This window comes from Channa argus, chromosome 20 (genome assembly GCF_033026475.1).
Source record: "Channa argus isolate prfri chromosome 20, Channa argus male v1.0, whole genome shotgun sequence".
NCBI lineage: Eukaryota > Metazoa > Chordata > Actinopteri > Anabantiformes > Channidae > Channa > Channa argus.
In genome coordinates, this window is record NC_090216.1 from 11,329,141 (window position 1) to 11,340,386 (window position 11,246).

At 38.3% G+C, this 11,246-nt stretch overlaps 2 protein-coding genes across 3 annotated transcripts; both read right to left on the reverse strand.

Annotated features, from left to right (window-relative positions):
- Positions 1–932: 932 nt before the first annotated feature.
- Positions 933–4,449, reverse strand: LOC137106230 (carbonic anhydrase 12-like). 2 transcript variants are annotated; one of them, XM_067489369.1, is made up of 9 exons: positions 4,361–4,449; positions 3,395–3,464; positions 3,295–3,321; positions 3,035–3,205; positions 2,632–2,780; positions 2,439–2,534; positions 2,152–2,230; positions 1,895–2,058; positions 933–1,805 (listed from the first exon to the last, which is right to left on the reverse strand). In XM_067489369.1, exons 2-9 carry the CDS (start codon positions 3,462–3,464, stop codon positions 1,623–1,625), a joined length of 939 nt encoding a protein of 312 aa, XP_067345470.1. In that variant the 5' UTR covers positions 4,361–4,449; the 3' UTR covers positions 933–1,622. The 2 variants fall into 2 exon arrangements, with proteins under 2 accessions (XP_067345470.1, XP_067345471.1); XM_067489370.1 differs by having other exon boundaries at positions 934–1,805; positions 4,436–4,448.
- A 2,419-nt stretch (positions 4,450–6,868) lies between these two features.
- Positions 6,869–11,006, reverse strand: LOC137106113 (carbonic anhydrase 4-like). The gene is made up of 9 exons (XM_067489127.1): positions 10,881–11,006; positions 10,653–10,725; positions 10,538–10,564; positions 10,270–10,440; positions 9,813–9,961; positions 9,616–9,711; positions 9,458–9,536; positions 9,192–9,355; positions 6,869–7,871 (listed from the first exon to the last, which is right to left on the reverse strand). Exons 2-9 carry the CDS (start codon positions 10,723–10,725, stop codon positions 7,683–7,685), a joined length of 948 nt encoding a protein of 315 aa, XP_067345228.1. The 5' UTR covers positions 10,881–11,006; the 3' UTR covers positions 6,869–7,682.
- Positions 11,007–11,246: the final 240 nt, after the last annotated feature.

An 11,246-nucleotide genomic window follows, 5' to 3' on the forward strand; every position in this document is an offset into this window, starting at 1 on the left:
TGCAGGAGAGGACAGTGAAGTGTGAAGAGGTCTGGAGAGTTTTTCTTTGATTTGGATTCAGGCAGATTCAGCTGAGCTCCATAGGTTATTCTCTAGATGTTGGAAATGGAAAGGCTGGGATTAAGGAAGGGACTGGAAGGGAACTCATGACTCATGGCTCATGGCCTGGCGTGGCAACTGTTGCCTGCATGTAAAATGTACTTTGCACTTTACTGCATTAATGTGAAATTCATTTTACTTGCTACAGGGCACTTTCAAGAAATGTAGTCCTCCCTCTGAAGGCAGAAAAAGGCCAGTGGTCAAATGCACTGGGTTGATGAACTGCATCAGTGTTTTGACCCCATTAACACTTGCCTACAATGTTTCTCCGCAGGCTAAGCACCTTTTTGTGAATTGATGCCTCTCACTCGTCTAGTATTGTCATTCCCTCGTCTGTTGCTGCTGTACGTGATTGCTTTAGGGTAGCTTCATTCAAAAACGACAAGTAAATCTGCTGTTGTGCAATTAACTCTAATTTGATAAGAAGTGCACATTGTTGATAACTCAGTAAAGTTAACTAAATAATGTAAGTTAGAGCAGACCAGACTGTTAAAAGGGGGACACTATAGTCCCAAGGTCCATCCCCTAGAACTGCTCCTGCTGTTGTTTTTTTCAGTAGACACATTGTGTGTACAGTGACTGCAAATTTTTTTCTCTACTCACTCACTACTGTGATCGTCTAAAGACAAATCCTAAAAGTTAAATAATGCTGTAGTCAGACAAACTGGATATGATACTGTACATTTTGATATTCTGGTGAACAATAGTTGTCTAACCACATTTCATTAATATGTCTAATCACATCGTATTTGTTACTTTGTGACTTGTGACTTCTGTTTATTTTCAACATATCCGTAACAGAAAACATAGATCAGCTGCAATATCAGTATGTTTGTTTTACCAGTTTGGTTACAATATATAGAAACATAACTTTTAAGACAGGTGCATTAGAAAATGATTTCAAAGTTTCAAAAACATTTTATTAAGTAAATATAAGATTTCTGAAACATGATTTTAATGAAAATTGTTTTAATATAGTAATATTTAACACACGTGCAAGTAGTGCAAATTATAATGAACTCAATATCACCAGCTTTTGGTTTGTAACTTAAGGGGTCACCACAGCAGAACGCGTTCTGCCTTTGTTTTGGCCTGTGATTTTATGCTGAACGCTCTCTCTGCCGCAACCATCCCATTTATTTTTATCCGGATTCAAATGCAAATTAGCATATGATTGTTAATTTAAATATGATGTAAAGTTAAATGCATATTAGCACGACATGTCTGCAAACAAAGTTTAAAATGAACAATAGACAAACCATTGTTTAATTTTTTTAACTACTTTCTGGGAATAGTAATAGGAATTAGAGATGCAGGGGAAAACAAAAAGTTCTTGTGGTGTTAAAGACTGCTCATATCTGCACAATGCATCCTATTGTATGTTTTAAATTGAGGAAAGTAGTGATGTACTTTGTGTATTAACACTTCGTACAAAGCTATACTCTAATTATATGGGGAAGGAGAACAGGTTTAGCAGTAACACAATAAGCTGCTGGAGGGAGATTACAAAAAGGTTTTTATCACTAAATCTTTCCCAGAGCAAGGCTCAGGACCATTAGCCCCAGAGAGTAACAGGTTGTAGAGGAAGAGCTTCTGCTGGCCGGCTGAGTTGTGACCTCTTGTGCTGCCTGAACGCTTCTGTATGTATTGATCATAAAAGGTGATGAGCTGTTTGAGACATGTACCGTTGTGCTGAAGAGGTCAATCTGGGAGTGAGATATTGAGGCAGTTAGCAATGAGAAGCACTTATGTTTTCTGTGCTGTCCAGTGTTTTTAAAACCAAAGAAAAACTCACCAGATCTTTGCTGACTTTGATTGAATCTTTGAACACAGTCCAGACCACAGCCTCATTGCAATTGGGGGTGGTCAAGGACCCATGATAGCGGTAATACTTTGTACGATCCACCCCTACCAGGAGATCATCCAGTGAGATCCCAGGTTTCATCAAAACAGAATCACCTGAGGACAGAAACACAACCTATAAAGGACTGTACAGGGACAGCTAATGAAGGACAATGAATTAGAGGATGAAACAATAAAAACATATCTTACCGCCATATTTAATGTTGGTTAGGTAGGAGGTCAAGACGCGCCAGGCTTCAGGTTGGCCAGTTTCATTACCTGGCATCACCTGAAATTGTGTACAATGTGCTTCATTGTTTTTTCTAGCTGTGAGCAGTGCAGTTACAAAACATTGTATATGATTCAGTGGGTGTCCAGCAGTTGCACAGAACTTAGGGACTGTTACACAATGCAGAAAATGAAAGAACGAAAAACTGCATTCGACTCTTTAAAAAACAAAAAGTTTCTACGGATTAAAAATGTGCATCTTTTCTTACCTCAATGAAAAATCCAAGCGCAGCAAGTCCTGATGGGTCAGCAATGGCTAGAGTTGTGTTCTTTTCATAGGATGACTTGCAGTTTACAATGTGTAACTGAGGCAGTGAAATGAAGAAACTGAATTTTAATCTGGATTTATTCAGTGAGGTTTAATTTACAGTTCAAAGAGAAAGAAAAGTGGTGGCTCTTTACCTCCATTGGATAACTCTTTCCATCCACAGTGTGCTCAGAGCCAGGAACAGAGGAGCCATTTCCCCAGTGCAAGTGGAACTGCAGGCTGTCATAGGATTCAGACAGGTCCCCTCCTGAAATCCTAACACCGCTTTCAAAATAGACTTTAACTGGAACAGATGAAAAATATGATATAGTGATGGACTAATAAATCACAAACAGATGAGAAAGAGGAGAACATAGTTCACTGTGACCAGTGCTGTTACAGGTAGAATGGAAAATATGCAGGTGCACAAAAATTCCAGTGTGATGATTTTATGTTTACTTTATATCCCCGTCTTTCCAAACCCTTACCAGCTCAACTTTCACTCTTACATAACCATGTCTATTCAAAGCATCTGGGACAATATAAGTCCGCGCCTACCTGTCCTGCCAGTGTTTAGGATCTTTTTCAGGGCGGATGTGTTGCTGTAGTTTTGAAAAGTAAACGGAATGAGGCTGGAGTTGGGTTTGGCTGATGCTGTGTCGATGTTGATAGGCGACTGTCGCACGCCATTGCAGTGTGAAGGAGCGATGGATGGCCAGGTGGAGTGATCTGAAAATATGAACAAGATACTGTGAGGTGTAACCCTGTGAGGTGTTAATCGACACTGTGGTCATTAAGACATAAAGGAGATGACTCACTGCAGCTGGGCCGATGATAGCACCAGTCTGGAGAAGGAATAAAACAGAGTTTTTAGGAGGCAGAGTTCATCCGATTTTAAAAAGAAGTACAAACACCTACCAACTGTGACACCGAAGACGCTTGGTAGGAGAGCGCACACAGCAAGCGCAGTTAATGCAAGGCGCTTCATCTAAAACAACATAAATAAATAAATAAATAAGAAAATGCACCTGTATATAATGGATCATCGGATTATTTAACTTAAACCCACGATCTCAAGTTTTTTTTTTTTTTTTTTTTTATCCGTTATTGTTACGGCACAATATCCCCATATCGAATTACCACATTTCGACACTATAATACAATACTCAATTCAGTTATTGGCAGCGCTTTATTCAAAAGGTCAAATATTTTTCATTTAATATCGTAGTTCGTCATAATTTCCTTATATATGTATATATATATATATATTTTTTTTTTTTTCCTTCCTCCAGTGATAAATATATATAAGAAAAACCTGGTGCTGTTGTTTAAAAATGTGAGCAGTGCAGTTACAAAACATTGTAAATGATTCAGTCCAGCAGTTGCACAGAACTTAGGGACTGTTACACAATGCAGAAAATGAAAAAAAGTTTCTATGTATTAAAAAATGTGCATTATTTAATGTGCATATATATATATATATATATATATATATAGTACTGGACATTTCCCACAAAATTGGGAACACATAGCAACAACCAGTTTCATTACTTTTGAGATTTTAAAGATGTGTAGCTCATTTGAATCCGTTCATAAACAAATTCTATCTAAAAATATATATATATTTTTTTATTATTGTTCAGATTAAAAACATTAACCACTAATCCACTTTATTTAACAGGTCAAGTTTGTGCAAATAACATCTCAGATTGTATATCAATAATATATTTAGAACAGCAAACTTTTAAAGAATCAAGTGAGTTTTTTTCTGTTGGTACATTCTGGTAATTAATACCCAAATACAATTGAACTTTCTAAAGAAAAACAAGGCCCATTTTTAGGTAATTATCTGAAAAATATGGGACATGTCAGGTAAAGCCTCACCTTGTTTTGCAAAAAGCTACAGGAGTCAACACTCTTTCGATAGAATCCAGACAGTGCGTATGAGCTGAGTCTTACCTTGGACGTACCTGTCCCCTTTCTGTCTGCTCCAAGCTTCACACGCCCTCCCTTTATTCGGCCAGCTGCTCTGAGACTGCCTCTCTCTTTCATATTTCATAAGAAACTAAGAGAAATTTCCAGAGCTGATTAGCAGAGGAAGATTTTTTATATTTTGTTTAGCTTATGGTAATTATTTTTCCCGTTAAGGTGACGTCTAAATTCATAATGAATCTTGATTTGTGAGGTCTGTCTACACAAATAGGCTGATCGTTATTAATAAGGTAATATAATTAATTATAGAACATATAATATCTATTATCACATAGATAAATACATTAAAATATGTAGCACTACACAAAACCTGTAATATTCTTATTAACCTCCTAATATTCTTGTAATAACTGAGGTACAAATTAGAAACGATAAATAAAACATCATCCTGTGGTTGAGATACTAGATAACAATGAGTTACTAAATAACACAGCTAAAAGACAAAATGTACACAAGTATGTGTAAAAATAGCCCTTTAAATGTCATTTCTGATGAACTTAGCATTTCTTACTAAATGGAACAAACTAGTAATGAGTCATTCGGATTGAAATTTGATATTTATCTAACATTTGCCTGAAATGATCCCCGTCAACTGATAGGAGACTGTTTTACCATAGTCTTGGAATAAAACCTCACTGCAAACGTGAGTAGGAAATTAGGGACTATCTCTAAATTACTTACTGACTGACTCAGTGTGTTGCTGGGTTGGAAATGTTGAAGTTTCTCCTGAGTTTCTCCAATACTCCAACAGGGTTGTTCTGTTCGCTTTTCTTTCCTGTCCTGTCTGTTGTGGATCTTTTTTGGATTTTGTTCTTAGCCAAGGGACTGAACGTCGTACTAACACCAGAACAGCTACCACTGGTAGACCTCATCACAGCCTAAGAGTCGGCCATCAGGAACACAAACTGGCAGAAGCAGAGTTTTAGGTATTAGCTGCACTTGCTGGTTTTCAAAACACCATCCAAGAAAGAAGGGCACTGACCTCCCTAAGCAGACAGCAGACAGGTTTACTTGGTGACACAAAACAGTGAAGTTTAGAGGCAAGATCTTACAACCAACTATGACAAAAAGGTCAGACTGCCTACAACAACTAGAACAGGACAAAGTCGTTGATACAACACCCTTGTACCCAGGAGAAGCCACCCTTGGCATGTACAGACCTCCCAAAATACATAAGGCCTACTCAGGCCTATTGTCAGCAGCATCCACCCAACTATGTAAAATAGAACTAAACATCTGGGCAACGTGCTAGAAAGTCCCCTGGTTGGCAACACTGCCAACTACTTTAACAATTCACAGGTCAAACAAGGTTCAAATAGCTCGATTAAATCATGGTGTCCTATGGTGTAACGGCACTTTTCACATGCGCGTCGCCGCTGAGGCAGTCAAGACTGTGAGGAAACAGTTACAGACGGCACATTGTCCGACAGAACCAACCTCAGCCCAGAGCACATATGTGACCTACCGGACCTCTGCCTGTGTCAATTACAGTGGTTTGCAACAGTTGCAGTCCTTATTTTGAAATAGCAAAAAGTGTAAAAAATAAAAAGTTTTTTACTTTTTATTTTTTACACTTTTCACCAACATAATATTTAATACACATTTAGCTAGTGAAATGTTCCTTTATTATAACAAATTGTGAAAATGGTTAAATAGTGTATGAGAAAAATGTACTGTTTAATAATCACAATTACAACAGTGCAAACATTTGCATTAATGCAGCTGATTGTGCATTAAACACTAGCCTATTTCATTTGTTGGTCTGAGGACAGAGGGTGCAGTTCTTAAATAGACTGTAAAGCCCTGGGAACCGCCATTTATCCCAGGAGGCTGAAATGAATGGCTGGGCATACAAAGCATTTTCCAAAGGCTTAGAAAATGATCTCCACCTTCAGGAAGAAACTGCATTGCTACTTTATTGTGGTACATATATAATGTCATTACATGCATCATTCAGTCCATAGAGTGGAGTAGAGTTGTGTGTCATCCAAGACCAGCGATTGATACCAGTGGTCCGCTGACATTAGGACTGTCCAGCCCTGGCCATTAAGTATTGATCCCTCTGACTTTAAATCAGTATTGCAGCAAGTCATCATCGTATGGGAGGAAAAGTACAATGCTTACAATGTCTGAATGTCTGTCAAGTACAGACAGTTCACATGTGATGCATGTATGCATGTATGTGCACTCTGCGGAAACCTTTATTGTCTTTAAATAAAAGGTATAGCGGCCTTTTGTATTGTCTATTATGTTGTGAACAATAATAATCTGCTCTCAAAAGCTACGTCTTAACAGCCTGGTACTATTTCTTTTGAAATACAACAATAGTTGCTGTGATGCTGTAACAAAATGCCACGAGAGAAGGTTACACATTTACAAAAACTATTTGCTGAGTCATGATAGGAATCGAATCATTTTATTATAGAAACATTTTAACGTCATTGTTCTTGTTATTCACAAAACATTACTGTGTTTCACTGTATTTTCATGTTTGTTCGTTGACACTTCATTACCACCTTCATTACACCACCTGAAGAGGCACAATGGGTTTTATTTTCAGTGTTCAGTTTGGCAGTGTGGCTACATTTTTTCCGTTAAGCATATCTGCAGTGGAGATGAAAAATCTGACTCCCATGAGTCAATATTAAACCAAATGCAAACACTTATTAAGGAAGCACAACAATGTAAAGCTCATGGAGATTTTTCACTGGGCAGAAAGATGACACCAAAATGCAGTTTTTAAATGTAATTAAATACGGCAAAACTCAGATTACATTAAAGTTTTATAAGTTAATTCTGCAATACCTAAACTAACTTTACTACAACTACACAGTAAATGTAGTGCAATAATCACTTTCTCAGGCACCTGAGTAAACCTTTGGCAGCTCCAAAAATACACAAGCTTTGCCTGATGAAAATACTTCTCATATGTGCAAAAGGCATCCTACTTGATTTAAGGTCATAATGAGAAATAAATGACTTTGGTCATATTTTAAATGAATGCTGTTTCCAGCAATCACCATACAGACACTGAAACCAGTCTTTGTTACTCTGTAACCTGGATTAGCTCGGTGTGGGTTTGATTGTCGTTATGTGAATTGTTGGAAATGCAATTATAGTTATAACGTAATATAGAAAATCACAAAAGTTATTCGCTTTACGTGGAGAAAAGGTTCTCTTGCAACACAAAAAGCTAAGAGAAATTAACAATTTCTTAGTTCCAGCCTAGTGCCAGAGCAAGGCCCAGGGACATCAGCACCAGAGAGTAGCAGGTTGTGAAGGCAGAGCTGCTGCTGCTCGGCTGTGTTGTGACCTGCTGCGCTGGCTGGATACTTCTGTAGGTGTTGATCATAAAAGGTGATGAGCTGTTGGAGACGTGTACTGTTGTGCTGAAGAGGTCAATCTGGACGTGAGACATTGAGGCAGTTAGCTGTTTGAAGCACTTTTAAGGATAGTTTGCATTTATATTGCTCGCCACTCCACTACAGGGATGGGTTCACAGTGTTTTAAGTGTGTCTTTAAATAACACTCAGGTGCCCATATGAACACTAAAACAGGTTTTTCTTGTGGTAGAAATTCTTCCTGTTGGCATTAGATTCCTTCACTCGGTTTTTTAATGTACGTTTAAGTTTATTAGCAAAGTTTATATAAAGTTATATTGTTTTTTTGTTTGTTTGTTTGTTTTAAACAGCTTATTTTGTTTTAAATCTTCCCATTGCAGCTTAGAAATAGGGGCGGCAATGGTTCAGTTGGTAGAGGGTCGTAGTTTCGTGCCCCACCCTTCCTGACCACATGTCCCTGGGCAAGACACTGAACACTTTACAGCTCACTCCCATCCGAAGATGGGCAGTGCCAGTCCCAAGCCCAGTAGAAATTGGGTAGGGTTTGCATTAGGAACTGGCGTCCGGTCTAAAAACTGTGGACAAATGATCCACTGTGGCGACCCTGATAAACCGAAAGAACAAAACAAAACTAAACTAAACAAGCATGAGTTCTTTCTGTTCATGTTATTCATCATGCCCTCTGCATGCTCTGTATGGCTCTGGAGTATGGCTAAAGAACTGTTGCCTTTGGAAGTATTATAATACAAGGATTTCAATTTAATTAGAATGTGATTTAAAAAAAACTGCTCTCTACACTCAGTTCTATAAAAATGTTAAACTTTGTTAAACATATAGACTCAAAAACTGCTGTTTTAACACTGCATAATTACATGGGGCTTTTAGGCAGACAGGTGTTTATGATGATAAAATTATTATCTGGTCTCAGAGAAGTGGACATAAGGCTCTAACTTGACTTGTAAGACTTAAAAATCTTCTATTCATCACTAAAAGCTTCACTTTCAGACTCGCTCATGCTTGAAGGGTATTCAGAAGATTGCAATCTTTAATGTCACCTCTAGATGTCACTAAATCATATATGTTGCATCTTTATATTCCAGTATCTATTTCATATTGACTAATTGTCCTGGACAACTTGATTGGACTCAGACTGCTGAAGCCTCAAACTAGGCCCAGATACATTTAAATACATTTTTTTTTTCAAATCAGGGATTGTGTGTTTTTTTCCTCAGCATATCTTTTAAAAAGAAATCTTTTAAAGCACAGTATGAACAAGAGGAATGACTACAGCAAGCTGAAACTGTGTCAATGTTAATACAGGCACCAGACTATTGTTTTAAGACACATTACAGGTTACCTGTTAAGGTACACAACAAACCTACCAGATCTTTGCTGACTTTGATTGAATCCTTGAACACAGTCCAAACCACAGCCTCATTGCAATCAGGGGTGGTCAAGGAGCCAAGGTAGCGGTAATACTTTGTACGATTCACTCCGACTAGGAGATCATCCAGAGAAATACCAGGTGCCATTGAAACAGAATCACCTAAGAACAGAAACACAACCTATGAAGGACTGAAGATGACGCGCTCTGTTGGACGACAGTGGATTATATTTTACATTAGGAATCAGTAAAACCTAATTTTACCGCTGTTTGTGATGTTAGTCAAGTAGGAGGTCAAGTTGCGCCAGGCTTCAGGTTGGCCAGTTGCATTACCTGGCATCACCTGAGAGAAAGCAAACATTGTTTATATAGGCTTCATTGATTGTTTGTTTTTTGTTTGAACAATTTGTATAATTTCTCACCTCAATAAGGAAGCCAAAAGCAGCAATTCCATTGGGGTCTTCAGAAGCTAGAGTTGTGTTCCCATTGTAGCGTGACTTGGTGTTTACAATGTGTAACTGTGGGAAGGAAATTTATAGAATTAGATTTTAACTTTGAGTTATGTTCTTGTTGAATTAGGAATGAAAACTGACATTGAACAACAAAAACCTGTCTCTACCTCCATTGGAAAACGCTTTCCATCCACAGTGTGCTCAGAGCCAGGCACAGAGGAGCCATTACCCCAGTGCAAGTGGAACTGCAGGCTGTCATAGGATTCAGACAGGTCCCCTCCTGAAATGTTGACCCCACTTCCTAAACTTACTCTGACTGGAAGAGATAAAAAAACAGTATGAATTAAAAAATCAAAAGTGATGTGAAGCAGGGAAAAAAAAGTTTTTTGGACAAATATTGTGAGAACTGCTTGTACATGTAAGATGAAAACCCTCCTACCCTAAAGTTTCAGCATGATACTTTTTTCAGTTTGATAAAAAGAGTTTACAATTCTTTGGACCCATGTCTGTGACATATCCAGAGGAGGAACTCTTACTTGCATGGCTACCTTCTTCTAAGTCTCACACGTTTACCTCATACAAATGCAATTAAAATGTCTGGAACAATTTTTAAAAAATTCTCACCAGTGTGGTGGGTGTTTTGGATCAGCTGCAGTGCTGATTTGTTGTTGTAGTTTTGAAATGTGAATGCAGTCAGGTTGGAGTTGGGTTTGGCAGATGCTGAGACGATGTTAATGGGGGACTGGCGAGTGCCGTTGCAGAATGCAGGAAAAGTCACAGCCCAGGTGGTGTCATCTATAAAACCACAAGACACAGAGCAGCTGAATAGAAGCAGGATTTATTAAGTTAAGATAACACTCTGGCCATTGAATGACAAATGGAGATCACTTACTGCAGGCTGGCGCATCATAACACCACTCTGGAAGACAAAAAGACAAACTTTAGCACAATGCGTATCCATGGCAGAGTCAGTGTAAATCCGAGACGAACAAGGTTCAAATACCTACCGACTGTTTCTGCAACACAGTGGACACCTGGTATCAAGGCGCACACAAGCGCAGCTAATACAAGACACTTCATCTACAACAGAAGACAAAAAAAGTCAGTCATCAGTTTTTCACTGTCCTCATGTAAACACCAGAATAAATAATCCGTTTTCATATTTTAAATGTTGCAGTACACAGTGAAAAAGTCCACAGAAATCTTCTAAATGCAGCTGACAAATGGAGTCTTACCTTTAATGCACCTGTGTCTCCTCTCTATCTAGCAACTATGAAGCCTCACCCATCTGGCTTTTATTTGCCCAGCTCTTTCAGCAGTTGGAATGAAACCGCCTCTGTTTTGTGTTTGATTAGATCTCTATCTCACTGCAAGAATCTTCTTCAGCTGACTTGACTCGTAGAGGAAGTTTCAACCTTTTTTTAGTGTGTTGGATCAGCTGGGTGATGGCGTTGGTGCTTTTTGTAGTATATCTAACTAAGGTTCACAAGTTCAAGAACGTTTGGCGTTTGAGTAATGGAATCAAGTTCAGACCCCCGGTCAAATACAGTTCAACTTCTTGAATTCCTTTTACTTGTGTTTACTTGAGTAGATTTAATTAT

Excerpts from the sequence above, each read along its gene's own strand:
- LOC137106230 (XM_067489369.1), bottom strand. The coding sequence starts at position 3,464 with ATGAAGCGCCTTGCATTAACTGCGCTTGCTGTGTGCGCTCTCCTACCA. Across the intron at positions 3,206-3,294 it reads CTATCATCGGCCCAGCTGCA|ATCACTCCACCTGGCCATCC; the intron begins GTGAGTCATCTC and ends TCATATTTTCAG. Across the intron at positions 2,231-2,438 it reads CGCTTGGATTTTTCATTGAG|GTGATGCCAGGTAATGAAAC; the intron begins GTAAGAAAAGAT and ends ACACAATTTCAG.
- LOC137106113 (XM_067489127.1), bottom strand. The coding sequence starts at position 10,725 with ATGAAGTGTCTTGTATTAGCTGCGCTTGTGTGCGCCTTGATACCAGGT. Across the intron at positions 9,537-9,615 it reads CTTTTGGCTTCCTTATTGAG|GTGATGCCAGGTAATGCAAC; the intron begins GTGAGAAATTAT and ends GCTTTCTCTCAG. Across the intron at positions 9,356-9,457 it reads GACTAACATCACAAACAGCG|GTGATTCTGTTTCAATGGCA; the intron begins GTAAAATTAGGT and ends TTCTGTTCTTAG.